This window comes from Amblyomma maculatum, chromosome 1 (genome assembly GCF_055883805.1).
Source record: "Amblyomma maculatum isolate TAMU_Amacu chromosome 1, ASM5588380v1, whole genome shotgun sequence".
NCBI classification, from domain to species: Eukaryota; Metazoa; Arthropoda; class Arachnida; order Ixodida; family Ixodidae; genus Amblyomma; species Amblyomma maculatum.
The window spans coordinates 143,375,540-143,394,597 of record NC_139344.1 but is presented as its reverse complement, the minus strand read 5'-3'; the positions used below and the strand labels follow the sequence as shown (position 1 = coordinate 143,394,597).

The window sequence follows — 19,058 nt, the reverse complement described above, 5'->3', positions numbered from 1 at the left end:
GTGATTGAGTAATTATGCTTTTAGCTGTCATTTCTTCAAAACTCATGGCAATGTACGCCTTCAAGGCGACAGTGGCAGGACGTTGGCTCGTAGCATGTGTGACGCTAGATTTTCTTCCTTCGCAATTTGGTCGCGGAAGACTTCGGTGGGCCCTCGTTGTCCCGACTTTTCCGCGCTGCGCTACTCGTGCTAAGCGGGTCAGTTACCGACCAATAGCGCCCAACGAAGGGCCATTCACCGGCAGCCAGCCATTTGCACTTGGCACGAAATTCAGACGGCCTTGAAAGCAGGCCCGGCGCTCCCCCATCCAGATGCGCACGCCGGGAGCAATGGCTGGCCCGATCCTTACGGCCGACCTTTGAAATCATCTCGCTGCCCGGAGTACGCCCGCTGATCAGCTGCCAAATTGGTGGTTGGACATTCTTCGCTCGGAGCGGCCTGAGATCATAGGAGGGAATTATGGGGAAGTGTTAGTAAACCTCAGGTATCCGAGGAAGAATTTGTTCTAACCAATACGTTGCAGATTTTGAGAACATTTCCGGGTACATTTCTCTCTAATAACAACGGATAGTACCAGAGGAGAGGAGAGAGAAACTTAATTGAGCATGCTACATAAGATAAAAAGCAGTGCATTAAACAAACGAGTCGAATTAAAGGTATGCAATACACAATAACCGCAAATAATGACTCCTGGTTTTGTTGCCCTTCCTTTGTGCGTCCGCAATCGCTTTGACCCGGAAGGCACAGCCGTCTCAAATGAGAAGAAATGGACGCAGTGAATGCACAGGTCGCGGCGTTGATTGCGTGATGAGCACGGACAGTTCATTTTGCCAGGGTCATAGCGCTGCAGGATAGGCACAGCCATTTTAGGCTGTAAGAAATTTGTGTTGCGCCGTGAAATGCTCGGCATGGTCACGCTCCTGCTGAGCATCATAAATCCATAGTGAAGCGACCGCGCTGAACACAGAACCATCGCTATGACTGGTGGCCTGCTTATTCGTTGCACCTTCACGTAATCGAGTTGCTTCAATGGGGGGCGCGTTTTGAGGGTGTTCACATCGCGAGTTCGAAGAGTGCGGTACGTAAACTGAAAGATTTTAAATTTTTGGGGCGCATATTTATTTGAAGCTCAATAACGGGAAACTCGCTGAAGTTACTTCGAATAAAACAAAATGAGTACTGTTAAACATATCTAAACAACTTTCCTGCGTTAAAATTAATTATCAAAAGTTAGCTGGTTAATATTTGTTAAGCCGCAAATCAGGAGTGTTTAATGCATATGTTAACAGGCCTAACCTTTCTACAACCCTGCACAAGCCGAACCTTCATAAATGAAGCATCCTGCGTATAGTTGCGCGACGAAATGGATCTTCTCACACGTGGAACCGTGCTCTTCGCTCTATTTTCTTCACTGACGCTCATCTAGAGCACTCGAGCGGTGTCCTGCGGGGAGAAGGACACGAAATGTTAAAGATATCGAGTTCCACGGGAGCATCTGACGCTCGAGCGCAGTCGGATATACATTACGAAAATTCACTTCATTTGTTCCGCAACACACCTCTCGAGTGTTTTGGCTCATCAATATATCTTAGCCAGCCAGATTAAGTTCTAAGGCCATAACTGACACGGTTGTTGTGGTTTTTGCTTTTTTTTTGTTATATCATTTTGCCGATGTGCCATTGGTCAGCCCCTTGTTGCTGCCTGTCGACGCTGATGTCGATATGCAGTTTTTGATAAGTCGGCAGCTTTTCATGCTCAAAGAGAAAAAAAGAAAAAAAAACAGTCGGGAAGTGGAGTGTTACGAAGTGAGGCTTTACATTTAATAGTGACAGCGTGGTGACAAACTCGTGCCTCCAAGCAGTCGTGTATAAATTAACCGCCTTGCTCATAATGCTAAAAGCCCCGTCACCAATATTGTCGACCACACCAAACAACAAAAAATAAAATAAAAAACTTTTTTTTTTTTTTTTTACACTGTCGTGCGTGTAACAAAAGAACGAGCGCCATTTGAATATTTGTGACACCCGCTTAAAGTGCCCACTGAAGATCTTACATTTATTATGCATTTACTTCTGATGAGTTAAAACTTTCTTGAAATTAGCGACGCTGGCAGCAGCCCGCCTATCGAGTTTCTTGACACTGAAGGTAACCCGCGCCCAGAAGGAACAAACGCGGTGCCGCTGGGCATGCCGGCACGTTCTCTCCAAGCATAGCTGGGATTCATGCAACCCTGAAACGCGCGCAGTCAGCAATACATTTCTTGAAATGAAACACTACGTTTCAATAAGCGTACGAACTAATGTCGCCTTTCAAATTCCAGGCATGGGTGTAGACAGGTGGCACATATAAGAGCGGCGGGCGTTCGGCGGTCATCATATAAAGGCGAACAAATTTATAACACATGAACGAAGACGCGGTCTGCGAACGCTTGAATGTTAATAAGGTGCTCCCTCTCGTATTGCTCACGATCACGCGTGCAAATTTACACAGCCCTTATCAGCGCTGGCGGTCGGCTGATCGCAGCTGCGCGGCTAATGAGCGGTTGCCTGTATGCCTAGCCCAGCACGACCACGCTTGGAAATAGTGCTGTCGTGATCAATCTGCCGCGCCGTGGCTCGGCGGCGGCGAGAAGACGGAGCATTCTTCCAGTGAAGCATCGGCTCGGCAACAGTTTTGAACAGGGGAGCCTGCAGCAGTCTGCACGGGTGTGTGTGCGCTAGCTAATAATGATGATAACTTCAATCCTTAGCGGGTAGCGCTGAAGCAGAATGTAAGCAATAATTAAGGACAAAGACTCTCGCTGGCCTCACTTCCTTCATAACGGTAGGAACACTACCACACAAACGACCAAGGGCTGAAAGACACAGTCAAGCGCTCGTCTGCCTGCATACCATACGAAAAACCAACTTGCCCTTTAAAAAAATCGGTTAAAACGCACTACCTCTTTCCTTTGTGCACATATGGCGAGAAAAAAAAAAAGTAAGAGTGATCTCCACAAGCGGACACACGTTCAAGCGCTCATCGCGGAGGTTTTACTCCGAAGCGCGCGCTTTTCAGCTGCGAGACGAAAACCTTTATATATATATATATATAAATGGCCCTTTACTTTCTGCGCGGCCTGCGTCTGAAGCGTTTGACAATGTGGAATATCACTCGTACTTTTTTTTTTACATATTGATTAAACTTTAATCAAATGTAAAAAACAAACTTTAAAAACCTTTTCCCAGAAGTTATCAATAATTATCGCGAGTTACGATAACAAGAAATATATCCTTAGTTTCTCCTTCGGTAGGCTTCTAACTTTTGCTGCCAATTTTCAATTACGAAATTCAAATTTCGGCGTGCGTGCATTATAAGCTTACACCATTTCTACCAATATCTTAATAAAGGTACCTTACAGTTTTTCACTATTGTATCGCAATTATTTTCACAAACGCACCCCATTGCTTTTCTAAGGCAGTGTAAACAAATCACTGCGAGCGCAGCAAAAATATTGAAAGCAAATTTTTGCCTCACATCAAAGGTTTAGCCCATCCTCATCAACTTCTGCGCAAGAACATTTGATAAAATTGGACGGTTTTTTTGCAATTCAAAGGTGTCCTGTGGCGGGACATGACTTCTACCGCATTGATATCAATATGGAATATTGTTTTAATCTAGTACGCTCCCGTACCGCACTGGCTTGCAGCGATGCGTGGTCAAAGACGGTAGATAGTGATTACAGGGTATATAGGAAATGGCGAAAATCGGTTTGCCTGCTTTCACAGAGCCTGCAAAAAAAAAAAAAAAAAAAAAAAAAAAGAAAGAAATGTAGACCACGATTTTACCCCCCGAGGGTGGGCTGGAGTTTCCGGGAACAGCAATGAGGGAAAATAAATTTGGTATTCCACCGCGCTCGCGTTCGTGTCATAAGATAATGACTTGAAGCGTATTCGCGAGAGTATAGCTTGCGCTGGAGTGTCCCGGAAGAAGACTGGCCGCGTGAACGAGAACAACGCCGCGTCGACGTTTCCGCTCTGGTTCGGGTCCTATATAAACAGGAACGCCGCAACACGTCGTATGCTGGACAGCTGTTCGCAAGCGCGCTCGCTGTTTAAGTGAGTAACTCCTTTGAAGCTCGTCAGTACACCCCGTCGTGTTATTTTTCTACGCACGAAAAGCACAGTATTAAAACTCGTTGCCACACTCTTTGCCTTACAGGCAGCACGTATAAAGACAACAAAACTGACCATAAGACCTACTTTCTTTGGGCGCACGTCACTCCGAGTACGCGAACAAAAGCGCCAGCATGAACGCTGGACAGGGTTGTTTTCTTTTTAATGCATTGTATCTGAGAGTGCGCGCGTGACAGGTGCCAGCTGAGGAAAGCCTTTTACGCCTGGATTTCGAGAGCGTACTGTCATCACCACGCGTAGAGAGATTTGTGGTTATTGCGTCAAACTGCGCTTTTGTGTGGGTCTATATAGCTGCCCGAAGGGACCATATCAGCTCTTGTATTCAATCACTTGGAAGCTGTTTTTGCTGAGAAAATCAAACAGGAAAGGCACAGAAGCAGCACTTCCTTTAATAGGGCGCTCTTGAGTTTGACACTTTGACTTTTGTCTTCTCACCTAGTCTTTTTATTTAATTTTTTCTCCTGTTCTTCTTGACCGGCAAGAGCTTTCAACTCTTCAAAAGAATAAAAAAGAAAGCTGGTTATTGTCAGAACATTTGTCAAAAATGTGACAACACTTCTTTTTTGCTGACTTTAAATATGAGATATGAGTCACTTTCGCTATGCGCACATGTGTGCTTGCGTGTATACTTCAGCAGGCATCAGCGGCGTTTGAAATTGATTTACAGGATAAAAAAGGCGCAGTGTCTGACACAATTCTCCATGGACACATGTACCGCGCCGTAAAGGAAGGGAGGAAGGTGGGAGTGAAAGTAGCGGTGCCGTAGTGGAGGGCTACGATCCACCGTGCTTTGATGGCTTTCGCCTCATAGCACTTTAGTGATCCAAAGTGTCGTTTAAAATTTTTTCCGCTCACAGCGCTGAAGCCGACACCGGATTTTCTGCGTAAGGTACTCTTTAACGCAATCGCGTTAAAATACATGTACGCGAGCGAAAAACCACAAAGGGACCGGTAGACGGGGGTCATTAACGCGGCGCGTCGTCCTACCCTTCAAAGTAGAGGCCCGTTAATTTTTTTTTTTTTTTGTTACGTTTATTGGTGGCTAGCCGTCATCTATTACCCTCCATGCCCGTCACGCGCCTTCCCAGACGGCGTGAAGCTGCAGTTTTGTCATTGCTAGTTTCTGTTTTAAGTATCGCATACGCGTTTGATACGTACTCTTTGAGAACAAGCATACAATAGTTGTATTTTGCAGGTACTCACCCATGTGGCGAAGACTTGAATTGTAATGGAATGCTTTTAAATTAAACTGAGAACAGCGCAGCGGACTATAAAAAGTAAATGACAGATGCGACGTTGGGAGACAGGAAGCGCGCAGAATGGGTCACAAAAAAAAAAAAAAAACTAGAGTTAATGATATATCCTAGCCATAAATAACTAATTGACATGGTCGTCATGTAATGCAAGGCAAAATAATCGGTTTTCATTAAATATAACTGAGTGTATATAAAGAGAAAGCAAGTTAGCAGGGGACGGCAGGAAGTCAGGTAGGCGGACGAGGTTAGGAAGTACCGCGGCTGGCTCAGTACCCCGTCAATTTAAAATGATATGAGAGAGGCATTTGCCCTGGAGTGGGCGTCGCTAAGATGGTGAACCCGCAAGTGTTGCTTCGAAGGAAAAATTCTCAAAAACTGAGAAAGACATCCTGATTCCGCCCAACTTCTGCTATTAAAATTCATTCCATCTACCCTTAGGTTGGCGAGCACTCTGGAGCACTACACTGAAGCGCTGACTTCTCAGCTTTGTATTCACCGTGTTAACAGCCGCGTCAGAGTAAAAACACCGCGTTCGTCGACGCCATATACTTTTGCGCTCAATGAATAGAAACATTACGTATTTTTCGAATAAGTGCGGTAGGTGAAAGGCTAATAATAATTATTTGACAATGTATGTACCAACTTTTGTTGATTATAACGGCGTGCTATCTTTGTCTATATTAAAAAATAATAACGATCTAGTCAACCAGGCTTATTTACGTGTGCCGACTGAAGTAAACGGAGTACGCTGGTGCCTATTGTAGTATTTATAACGCGCTGCCTGAATGAAATTGGCAGCTGTGGTAGTAGGCGCTATATAATGCTTTGTCTCGTGGACAAGTAATGCTTCTGTATGTTCGACAGGGATGGTGTGGCTGCAATTGGAACAGGAAAATGGGCTCTGTTTACATATGCCCGTCGTGTACAGGCTGTGGGTGTAAAAAGAATGTCACGCGGTACTGAGCTGTGCCAGTGCACATTTAAATGTGATACATGTGCGCGGTAATGACAGTCGAACGATGAAGGCCAGCCTGTCCATCGCTTTTGCAGGCAAGCGCATGCATACGCAGACCACCCGGGGCTGCTCAGTCTTCTGAAACGCGTAAGGGCGTTTCTGTCGTCCCTGCTTGCCTGCCAGCTACACCGTGGGCGGACGGGACATCGATTTTCACTCGCGACCTCGGAAATACCGGAAAACCGTCTCAACCATTGCTCCAGTAATAATAACTCACGTAGTTAGCGCGATTCATCCAATTGACTGTCTCGGTGGTGCGCAGACAAAAGGGGCCGCTGTCGCATAACAATACGAAAGGCTGTAAACTGCTCTGCTCCTATGCGCATTGAGGTCAGTGTGTTATCCTAAACTTCCGTTCGCATTTCGAAGTATAGCATCGTTTGAATAAAGCTCCTGATAAGTATAGATGCCGTAAAACGGACAACCGTCGATCGATGTAGCATCGCTGCAGTTTTCGCGATAGTACACGGCAAATATCAGTCTCACAAATGCATTTTCGCATACAATGATGGCAGAGGTCCATCAATTTGATATGTGCGAGTGTTAGAGCTAATATCGTTGCGTGTGCTTTCATTCAATGGACAAATAATTTTACGGCTTTGATATTGTAGCATATGCAACATCGATCACTGCATCTCAAACCACACATCGCACAACGTTGATGTGGCTAATACAAGCTTAAAAGTGTTTCTGTTTAATAATTTAGTGTGTGTGCAAGAGGGTGAAGAGAGAGAGAGAAGCAGTCATGAAAGCGGCAAGTAAGAATGGGCTATAGGGGCGAGCTGTATGCATTAAATAAAACTTCAGCGTCACAACGAAGTAATAGAAGATGCAAAAAATGTGGTCGGTGCTATGACTATTTCTTTATTTCCCTTCCCTTTTCACACATCTTCGAAATTTGCTCGTAAGACGACAAATCTATTCCGGCTGCTATAAACATATCATCGGGAAATTTTAAAGAACTGATTTGACCAAACCTGTTCAACCTTTCGTTGCCACAATACCAAGGAGTTCTCCTACATTGCGATGTCCGCCATATCCTGCGAGAGCGTACCGTCCAGTGAGAATTCACTTCTCGGTCCCGATTCCGCATTAACGCGACAGCGCTAAAGGCCCCGGCTTGCAGGAAATCCGGCGTCGGCGCTCTCGACGCTGTCGTCGTTAAGAGCAAAAGACCACAAGCATGCCCCTGACACTTGGAGGAAGGAAACAACTGAGAGGCCCTTGCCGTTCTCAATGCATTGGAGAACGCGTGGCGGAAGTGACGGCCAAATTTACGGTTAGCCAAGTCGGGCCATTAGTAACGGCATCGCTGTTGCTATGACGACTGGAGCCACTAGCAATGGCGTTGCTAAGGGCCCGAAGTAAGTGAGCATCGCGGAGAAAGAAAATGCGTAGGGTAAAGGAGGAGGAGTGTCATAGTAGCGTCCTGTCGCGGCCGGCTTCAAAAAAAGTGACGTCAAGGCTTCTCTCGCTTTTTTTTTTCCTTCCTCCATTCCCTGGCAGGTGGAAGTTGGCAGATGACGTAGCCAGGCGCTGATCGGTCGTAGAGTTGGGTTTACACAGGGGGGTGAGATGGGAATAGAAGCCGGGAACCTTGGATGTCGAGTCGCACTATTACACCTAAGTAGGTCACGCAGGCTCATTCACGTGGCTTAGCCGAGTTTTGCATTTGGTTGGTCTTGCGCGGTTGCTTACGACTGTACGCTAATTAGTAGAGTGAAATAACGAAGGCACAAATTAAAGCTAAGCGAGTAGCCAAAGTGCATGTACGCGAACGGGCATCCGGAAGGGGAAGCGCACATAGAAGCCATTAATGATATCGCCCCATATCATTAAATGCGAAGCGTAATTAGGTGTCCAACCGATATATATATATATATATATATATATATATATATATATATATATATATATATATATATATATATATATATATATATATATATATATATATATATATATATATATATATATATATACGTGTTTCAAGTCTGATTCGAACATTCTTAATATATTGCGCATTATTCTTTTTCAGCTAAGTCCATGTATTACTATATATGAAATACTTGTAAACTCAAACATAGAGAATATCCGAATTCTTTTTTTTTTTTTTTTAACCTTCCTCTGTTGCTGATCACGAGCAAGGCTTGCCAAAGTTCACCTTTCCCCGACAGCGACCCAACAACATTGAAGCTCTATATATGCACCTTCCAGTCGGCCATGCGATAGCGATGCATTAGATGTGGCGCATGTGCGCACGGCAACATGCGCATTCAGCTTTGTAGCATCTGTGCTCCAGGCGCGGAGGACATGGACGCTTAATCTGTGCCGTTAGCGAAGGGGAGAAACGAGACAAGATGCACCGCGGCACGAACACTCTTTGTGGGAAGGCAAGCCTCTGGCAACCGAGTGCACGATGTGCAGCTTACGGAGCTCTTGTAAGAAAGGGAAAGGTAAAAAAAGAGCCGTTACTGAAGCGCGTGCTTTGCGATGTCAGTGCACGCAGCCTCCACTGCGGTGTCTTTCATAGCATGAGTCACTTTGGGACGTTACACCCCGCAAACCAAACCAACCAACCAGGAATTCCAAATGGCCACTCTCAACTACACAGACACCCAGAGTTGAACAAGTTGCGTCAATAGCGGGAACGACGTCTCAGCTTAAATCTGGTGATCGTTTTTGCTACAAATCGTCGGATGAACGGCGTTGCATTGATATGTGGCATTTCATTATTTATTATTTCCAGGTAATCACGGTATAAGCAAGAAAAAATGTACTCACAGTTTAACATGTGGGCTGCAGAAACGAATTTACTCAAAGGTTTGATGTACAGAAGCGAAAGAAATGTCTAAAACAAATCCTCCTCACTTATCCTCAAGGCGTGCGTCGAGGACCATTTAAGGCCATTTTGCACGGGTAGACCCAGGATGCACATCGTGCGTCCAGCTTTTGTTCTCTCGTTCCGGATACGACCTAGGGACATTCAGTGTTATTTGGGCTCAGCCAGCTAGGTTTCTCCCCTTTTTCAGCAGACCGATGGTGTTATCCTTTTGCCATGACTATCCTATAAATAGACACTCTTATTTCTCTGCTCAAATCATGTAATACGATATCAGTACGCACGCAACGTCAACCTCGGAAAGTGGTTAACACAGTCGTCTTATTCTACGAAGAACGTGGCAGACAGAACTTCGTTTCAGCCATGGTGACATCTTCCAGCGGCTGTCTCGCACGTCACACTTCGCCTCAGCGCACGCCTAAATATAGTCGATGTGAAAGCGAACCTTTGCATTCTCACACCATTAACAATTCGTAGGCACGAAATAATTTCATGAAAAATTTGTCAAACCGTTTAAGTGACTTGTCAGGCTCAATGAAGCATACGGAGCCGCCCTTCCCTTCCGCCCCATTGCCCGCGCTCGAATGAAACCGATAGCCACAAGTATGCACTAATCCATTTCAGGGCAAGGTCAACAATTCAGATCACTCGAGTTGTGACAGCTTTTCACTGTCAAGGAGAAACATGGTCACGCAGTACAAGTCTAGGCGATATTGAATGCAGCACTTTTTAGTATGCAACCACGCATTAATATGCATCCTGCCGAATGCAAACGCGCAGATGCCTTAATAAAAAAGAAAGAAAACGAAGTAATGTAGTGTGTTCGTAACTGGAGGCAAAGCAAGCGCAAACGCTAATAATAGAATAGCAAGGCTTACTGTTCTCGTGACTCTTCAGGGAGGACTTTTTGCGAAAACCACTTTAAAGTGCCCAAAACTTCACCAAATGCAATTGTGCTTAATACAACCCTTCTCAGCTGCACACTACAAGAGTTAATTGCCCACAATTCCGTCCCCCTCCGGATGCGTGTTAACGTCACGCGTCTCGAACTATAAATGCTATGATGCCAAGCATTGCTTTAAACGTTGCTATTTTGCGTACAAAGGCATGAATTGCAGATTTGCAAAAAACACGAACTATGCGAGTTGCAAATTCTGTGAGCACAACATTCGGATGGCAAACAAAAAGTAATTTCCTTTTTTTTTTTTTTTTTTTTTTACCACACTTCGGTTCGGTACACCAGAGAACTTTTCTCCCTCATTCAGGTGCCGTACAGAAGGACATGCCACTACAACAAGTAACCACTGGAACGTCTATGCCACACAAAGAAGCAAAGTAAATCGACTAAATGATTAACAAGTGGGGCGAGGGGGATAAGACTTCAGACAACGAATAAAAAAAAAAAAAAAAAAGTCAGGTAGCCACTAAGGAATGGCTGAAAATAATTCGCACACAGTATAAGTTGTTGCGATGGAACATGCCAAAAAATTTGAAAAAATTGCGGGAAATAGTTTTTGAACGCTACTTTTTTCACAAGTTGTAACACTGTACCATAACAACCAATATATCGTCAAATTTTCCCTTGGTAGGCTTGCAATGTTTAGCCGTTTATAATCAAAAACACACTCCATTGGTTTTCAATGTTGTCTTAATTGCTCATTGAGAGCGCAGGGAAAAGTTAAGTTTTGCTACTCATTGGAATCTCGGACTGTTTATACCAACAACTTCATAAGAGTATCTTACAATATTGTGCAGCTGTCGCCCAATTATTTTCATAGCGCAGTATATATTGGTTTTCTATGGCTGCCTTAACTACTTCGTGCGAACGCGGGAAGAACATTAGAAGCAAAGGTTTGTTGCGCATCGGATGCTTGGACCATTCCCATCAACGTGGGCCGAATAGAATTTTACAATATCACACATTTGTCACACAAATAAAAGTGGAGCCCCAGAAAGCTGTACTTGCCAGTTCGGAAGTAACACTTTTTGGAAGACTGGTTGGTTCATATCTGTGAAATTGATTACTTCACAACGACGACGGAGAGGACAGATCTGCGCCCTGTCGACTTTGTCGTCGCGTTTGTCGTCGTCAAGTAATCACGCGCCTACTCCGAAGCCACACTGTCTAGGTAGGAAATAGCGGCACGTGCTATAAAACTAAACCAGGTCAAGCGAATCACAAGCATATGCTGGCAGGTGTATGAACGCCTGTGCGGTGACACTCAGGCGTCCATCTGAGCCACAGGGCATGAAACTGGATTGCGAACGTGAATTGCGGGCAGGTCACTGTGAGGAACATCGCGGTCGACTTAAGTCATTTCCCATTCACGCACACACTCTGCACTTTTGATAACAAACACTGGTTCTGGAACGAGACTAAAGGTAGACCTTGCTTTATGCACCGGTGGCAACGGGTCGCACCACGCTTACAGGCTTCTCAGATGGCACCAAAACCATCTGCAGACGCGCACGTGCACCAGGCAACTTTTTTCTTCGTGCCGCTTCCGCCTTCTCGTCTCGCATCCCTTTCCGAACGACAAGTGTCAACAGAGCGGCCCCGAAACCGGACTCACCAGCAGGCGGCCGGCTCGCATGGTGGCGATGTCCAGGCGAGACCAGTTCCCTCGCGACCGGGCGCGCGTTCTGTCGGCCGCCGCCGCTCGCGGGGCGGGTTCGTGGCATTTATACGCGGCCAACACCCAGGCGGTTCTCCTTGGATCAGTGAACTTATCACGCCAAAGAGCGCCAGCGCTCGCGGATACGCGAGGCGCGAGAAAGGGAAGTTCACCCGGCTGACAAGATCCTGAATAACTAATGAGCGCACGGACAATGGGGCACCACCAACCGGGACATCTTCGGCTGCCGTGCGCCCCTCACGAGCCGTAACTGCATGTTTGCGTCCGTCGACGCCTGCATGTGTAACTCGTGGTGTCCGTATTTGTGCTGGCTCCGTGTGTAACATGTGCCGGGTTTTGTAGAAGCGCGCGCGCGGGAGAATGTGACCGAATTCGAAATCGAAAGTGGCAGCACAGTGCGCGCCATGGGCGCGGCCGGACTTGCCGGCGATGTTTTTTGTTCCATCGTTGTTTGTGCGATCCCTCGGGCCTTCGAGTCTCCGGCATCCGCTTGGTGTAACGGCGTAAGTGCACTGCTGTGCAACGACGCAATACTGACACAGCTAGCTCGCTTATTTTGGCCGCGGAAAATCGACCAGCGCTCAGTGCCCTCTTCAGTTTATTTCGATATGGTTTGTTAGCCTTTGTCACCTGCCAACCGCCACCTGCCAGAGGCATGCTCGAGAGTTTTCGAGGCTGCGAGGATTGAAATGGTCCACGCCGATAACAACGGACAATTTTTGCCAACATTGGGTTACTATTAATGTTGCTGCATTGAAACCTACCAGAGGTATGGATTTTACAAGGCTGCGAGGCTTCAATGCTGCCAACGCCGACAGATATATATTCATATATATACATATATATACATATATGTATACATATATATATATATATATATATATATATATATATATATATATATATATATATATATATATATATATATATATATATATATATATATATATATATATATATATATATATATATATATATATATATATTCTCCCCGACATGGGAGTGCTAATACTGTTGCGTTGAAAGCAAAAGGGCGCAAGAACCTTACTTTTAGGGCTGAGTGTCGCCAAAGCACAATTCCCTAGTTAAGCGGGCTAATAGTAAATGGTGAATTTAGCACTAACAACAAACTAATTTATGTATTAATGCGATAGCGTCAAGGGCCCTGTTATGCAGAGAATCCGGCGTTGTTGTTGTGGCCGTCAGCGTTGTGAGCAAAAAATCACCAGCCTGTGCAGTGTACACGTAACACATGGTCGATCACTGATTAGTCGGCGCGTTGTGTGACGTCACGATAGCGCATGACATGGAGGGGTTGTCAACTTGGGAGGATACGGGAGGGTAAGACGGAAATCGATCCCACCAGCTAGGACACTTGAATCATTAAATGTCCATGGGCATGCGTGAGAAACAGAGGCAAAAGCTGAAGCATTAGTGATTAAACGTGTAACAAAGTGCGTGCACGCGAACAAAATAATTTGTTACAAATTTTTCTCAATGCTGCAGTTTGTGTTGCCTCATCACCGCAGATCCGGATCATGAGAGAAATATCAAGGAGTTATTAATAAGATTTGTATGGAGTGCATTTGGCAAATACTTGAAGATTATGACTAGCAGCTTACTGGTATCGCTCAAGAGGAAAGTATACAACAGCTGCAGTTTACCTGTACTCACCTATGCGGCTGAAACGTGGAGGCTAACGAAAAGGGCTCCACTAAAGTTGAGGACAACGCAGAGGGCTATGGAGCGCAAAATGGTAGGTGTATAACGTTAAGAGATGGGAAGCGCGCAGAGTAGATCAGAGAAATAACTCGAGTTAATGACATTCTAGTGGAAATCAAGAAGAAGAAATGGGCATGGGCAGGATATGTATACGGCAAAGAGAGGATAACCGATGTTCACTTAGGGTAACAAACTGGATTCCAGGGGAAGGAAAGCGTAACAGGGGGTGGCAGAAGGTTAGGTGGGCGGATCAGGTTAAGACGTTCGCAGGGGTCAAGTGGATGCAGCTAGCACAGGACAGGGCTAATTGGAGAAATGTGGGAGAACCTTCACCCAGCATTGGCTATAGTCCGGATGATCATGATGAATACGTCTCCTGATAGCACGAGCTGGCACGCCCGCATACCAGTCATACCGCATAGCAACAAGCTGTCTTTAAAACTTTGTGAATAATGTGTCGGAAATGCGGAAAAGCGCTGAACGCGATGTCAGGTTTCATTTACAAATGCGCGTGTTAGGAATTGTTACTGTTGTTGCATTTTCGCCATAGGGCCGCACTACACTGCATGATGCAGCATCTTGTCCTCTTCCATCGACTTCAGCTAATCCGACCGGGTCGCGTATTTGGGTTTGCTCGGTACGGTGGCTCCGCAAGAAAGAAAACGACAGAAGAGACGAAGAAAGCGGGCTGTTCCGACTAACATCTACCGTCCCCAGGAGCCGAGCGGCCTAGCGATTCGCGGCGCACGCTTTTTCAATGGGCGTCATGTTGGCCGCGGCACTACCTTGAGAGAGCCTATAATCAATCAATCAATCAATCAATCAATCAATCAATCAATCAGTCAATCAATCAATCAATCAATCAATCTTTATTTAATGTTCGCAGGAACAACCATGTAGTCTTCGTGCTGCAGCACAAAAACAAAAATGACAATGCACACACAAGTTTTACACACACAGATAGAACACAAAAGAAGAAACAAATAACACATGAAATGAAGCTGAGACAAAAAGTGTCTCGGAAAGAAAGAAATCAATGAGTAGCATGTCTTATATACACAGTCAGAAAATTGTAGAGCACATCACGAAAAAAAAAAATAGAGAGAAAAACAACAACAAATAACTGACATTGATTATAGTAATAAAAATATACATAAAATAAACAACCATTCCAGGAGCAACAAGTGCGTGGTACTTAAAACACAGGCTAGAAATACAGGGAAATACAATAAAAATATAGAATTGAACGGAGGACAGTAAGATTAGAAAGATTAGATTTTAACTTTAAAGTTAAAATATAAATAAGAAACGGATAAAAAGCAGTACAAGATACTTTAAACAACACTAAACAGGAGAAAAAGCAAAACTTGAAGTAAATTAAATACAATACTTAGGCTAGAAAGTGGAAGGTATATGTGATAAATACTGTTTAGAGTACAAAGCTACGAACGTCCAATATAAATGAAGAGAGCCAGTTTTGGAAGATGTCAAGTGAAGACAAAAAGAGTTAAACAACATCTGCATTCTGTCAAGAGGGGAATGGGAATGAAGAAACGGAGAAACTTGAAATGGTTTGAATTCCCTCATGCTCTTTCGTGGAACGCGCAGAAGAATGTACTCTAAGAGCTGAGGGCACATAATGTGGCCATGAAGGAGCATGTATAGAAAAATTATATCTACTCTGACACGATAATAATAATAATAATAATAATAATAATAATAATAATAATAATAATAATAATAATAATAATAATAATAATAATAATAATAATAATAATAATAATAATAATAATAATAATAACAATATTGTTACGAGGAACGTCGAGATGTTAGGAGACGATGGTACGTCGTAGCCGCAACAGTTCACCGTCAGGGATACACTCACAGGAGAACCAGACGTAGCTGCAGCGTCGTCTTACTTCGTCATCGTCTCTTTCACTGCGTACCGTAACAATACCCCCCCCCCCCCCCCCCTTGCGGAAGAAGCACAGTCCCGGTGCGTAGACTACACAGGTGAGCGCAAGATATAAGGTTTGAGACGGGCGACATGCACGACTTCTGGATGATGGTTTGCAGGAGAGTGGCGGTTCACAGGGATAATCTCGTACGTCATGTCGGTAAGTTGCCGCAAGACCTGGTAAGGGCTCACGTAGCGGGGCAGAAGTTTCTCGCACATGCCTACACGTCGAGCAGGGAGCCAGAGGAGTACGAGGAAGCCAGGAGGGTAGTAGGCGTCACGGTGCTGGAGATCGTAACGGTGGTTTTGAGAACGCTGGGACGCACGAAGCCGATCTCGAGCAATATGACGGGCGGCATCAGCGCGGGCGATGGCATCAGAAGCGTAACTGCAGGAGGAATCGTCAAGAGGCAGTAAGGTGTCGAAGGGAAGTAGAGGGTCGCAGCCGAAGAGTATAGATAAAAGGGAGAGTATCCGGCGGTATCTTGCCGTGAGGAGTTATAAGCGAATGTTATGAAAGGTAAAGAGATGTCCCAGTCATGGTGATGGTCAGAAACATACATTGACATCATATCGGTCAGGGTACGATTAAGGCGCTCAGTAAGACCGTTCGTTTGTGGATGGTAGGCCGTTGTGAAGTTGTGGCGCGTAGCGCATGAGCGCAGAAGGTCATTAACAACTTTAGAAAGGAAGCAGCGACCGCGATCGGTGAGCAGTTGACGAGGAGCACCATGAAGCAAGATGACGTCATGCAAAAGAAAGTCTGCGACGTCGGAGGCACAGCTGATGGGGATAGCTCTGGTTATGGCATACCGGGTGGCGTAATCGGTCGCTGCGGCAATCCATTTGTTCCCTGAAGTGGATGTGGGAAATGGCCCAAGCAGGTCGAGACCAACTCGAGAAAAGGGCTCAGTTGGAACTGCGAGTGGTTGCAGGGGCCCACTAGGGTGAAGAGACGGGGTCTTCCTGCGCTGGCACAGCTCACAGGCGGCGACGTAGCGACGAACAGAGCGGTAGAGGCCAGGCCAGTAGAGTTGCCGTCGAACATTGTCGTATGTGCGGGACACTCCTAAGTGCCCTGCTGTAGGAGCATCATGAAGGTGCGCAAGAACAGCAGAGCGTAGATGTGTCGGGACAGCAAGCAAAAGGTCTACACCATCTGGGCGCTTATTGCGTCGGTATAATGTGTTATTCAGCAGCACAAACATACTGATATGCGGATCGGTGCTGTCGTTGCGCAGGTGATCAATAATGGGGCGCAGGGAAGGATCACGACTCTGTTCGACGCCGATGTGGAGAAAGTTCGAAATGGACAAAACGCAGTCGTCAGCAGTATTGTCAGGAAGTTCAGGAGGGTCAACGGGGTGTCGGGACAAGCAGTCGGCGTCTTGATGTAGGCGGCCTGACTTGTACACAACAGTAAACGTGTATTCTTGTAATCGCAAGGCCCAGCGACCTAAGCGGCCAGTAGGGTCCTTAAGTGATGACAACCAACACAAGGCATGATGGTCCGTCACTACGCTGAAGGGCCGCCCAAACAAATAAGGGCGGAATTTGGTCAACGCCCAAACAAGTGCAAGGCATTCGCGCTCCGTAATGGAATAATTGCGCTCGGACTGAGATAGAAGGCGGCTGGCATAGACAATCACACGAGAGTGGCCGTGCTGGTACTGGGCAAGGATGGCGCCAATACCATGTCCGCTAGCGTCGGTGCGCAGTTCTGTAGGCGCAGACGGGTCGAAGTACGCCAGTACAGGAGGAGCGGTGAGCGCGGAAATGAGCGTTGTGAAGGCCTGAGCTTGTTCACGGCTACACGAGAAATTCACGTTTTTCTGCAAAAGGGAGGTAAGAGGACGTGCTAGGTCAGCGAAGTTCCGAATGAAGCGACGGAAGTAGGAGCAGAGCCCGAGAAAACTTCGCACATCACTTGTATTACGTGGTGTAGGGAACTCGCGGACTGCACGAACTTTATCAGGGTCGGGCTGCACACCATTTTCGTCAACCAAATGTCCCAGGATTTTGATCTGGCGGCGGCGGAAGCTGCATTCTTTTGCGTCGAGTTGAAGACCGGCGCGGCGAAAGACTGCCAGTATCGTAGAAAGCCGTTCAAGGTGACTTGTGAACGTGGGAGAGAAAACGACAAAGTCATCTAAGTAGCATAAGCACGTTGTCCACTTGAAGCCACGGAGAAGCGAGTCCATCATGCGCTCGAAGGTCGCAGGAGCGTTACAGAGGCCAAATGGCATGACCTTGAATTGGTATAGTCCGTCAGGGGTGACAAATGCGGTTTTCTCTCGATCCCGTTCGTCGGCAGCTATTTGCCAGTAGCCGGAACGCATGTCGATCGAGGAAAAATAGCTGGCACCATGCAAGCAGTCGAGGGCGCCGTCAATTCTCGGGAGCGGATAAACGTCTTTTTTAGTGATCTGATTGAGGTGGTGGTAATCTACACAGAATCTCCAAGTTTGATCTTTCTTTTTGACTAAAACGACAAGAGACGCCCAGGGACTGCAGGAAGGCTCAATAATATTATTTGTCAACATCTTGTCGACCTCCTTCTGTATCACGTGGCGCTCAGCAAGAGACTCGATAAGGCCTTCTGTGAATAGGGCTGGCATCACCAGTATTGATGCGATGGGTAACGACAGATGTCTGGGCCAAAGGTCGGTCGCCAAAATCAAAAATGTCGCTGTACGAAAACAAAAGGTCGGAGAGAGCACTGGCTTGCTGAGGTGTCAAATCCGGTGCTATCATGGGAGTAAAAAGGGTCGAACGAGAAGCTGATACGGGGGGTTCAGACAGAGGCACAGGCTTGAGGGCAGAAACTTCGCAGTCAGCCAACGGAAGCAAGTCAGCGAGTGCAATGCCATGGGGCAAAACTTGGACAGAGCGGCTAAAGTTAAGGACGAAAAGATAGGTTCTGTTATCCGTGACGATCAGGACAGTGTGAGGGAGTATGACGTTACGGTGGAGAACAACACCGGTGATTGGACAAGTGACGTATGTACCATCAGGAATAGCAGGAAACGGGGCCAAAGGAACATACATGGCAGCTTCGGGCGGTAGGCGAACAAACTCGACGGAGCAGAGGCGTGGCTTGATATCTGTGCGGTCGGAGCAGAAAGACAGGTCTAAGCGAAGGAGGCCACTTGAACAATCAATCAGGGCAAAGAGCGCCGTTAAAAAGTCGATGCCGAGGATCACATCGTGAGGGCAGCGGTCGATTACAGTGAAGAGCAAAGGGGTAGTTCGACCACAAATGCTCACGCGCGCAGTGCAAAGTCCCACGACGGCAGCGACGCCTCCATCGGCGACACGAACGGCTGATGAAGAGGCGGGTGTGACAACGTTTTTGAGTCGGCAGCGAAACGAAGAGCTGAGGACAGAAATTTGGGCACCAGTGTCAATGAGGGCGGTAACAGGCACACTATCTACACAGATATCTAGAAGATTGC

General features: G+C 46.2%; 1 protein-coding gene across 1 annotated transcript in view; it reads right to left on the bottom strand.

Moving 5' to 3' along the window:
* Positions 1–11,926, bottom strand: part of LOC146204211 (uncharacterized) — a 29,560-nt gene extending 17,634 nt beyond the window's left edge. Inside the window, exon 1 of the mRNA XM_084589158.1 lies at positions 11,862–11,926. Within this exon, the coding sequence (XP_084445284.1) occupies positions 11,862–11,882 (21 nt within the window). The 5' untranslated portion in view covers positions 11,883–11,926. The remainder of the gene's footprint in view (positions 1–11,861) is intronic.
* Positions 11,927–19,058: the final 7,132 nt, after the last annotated feature.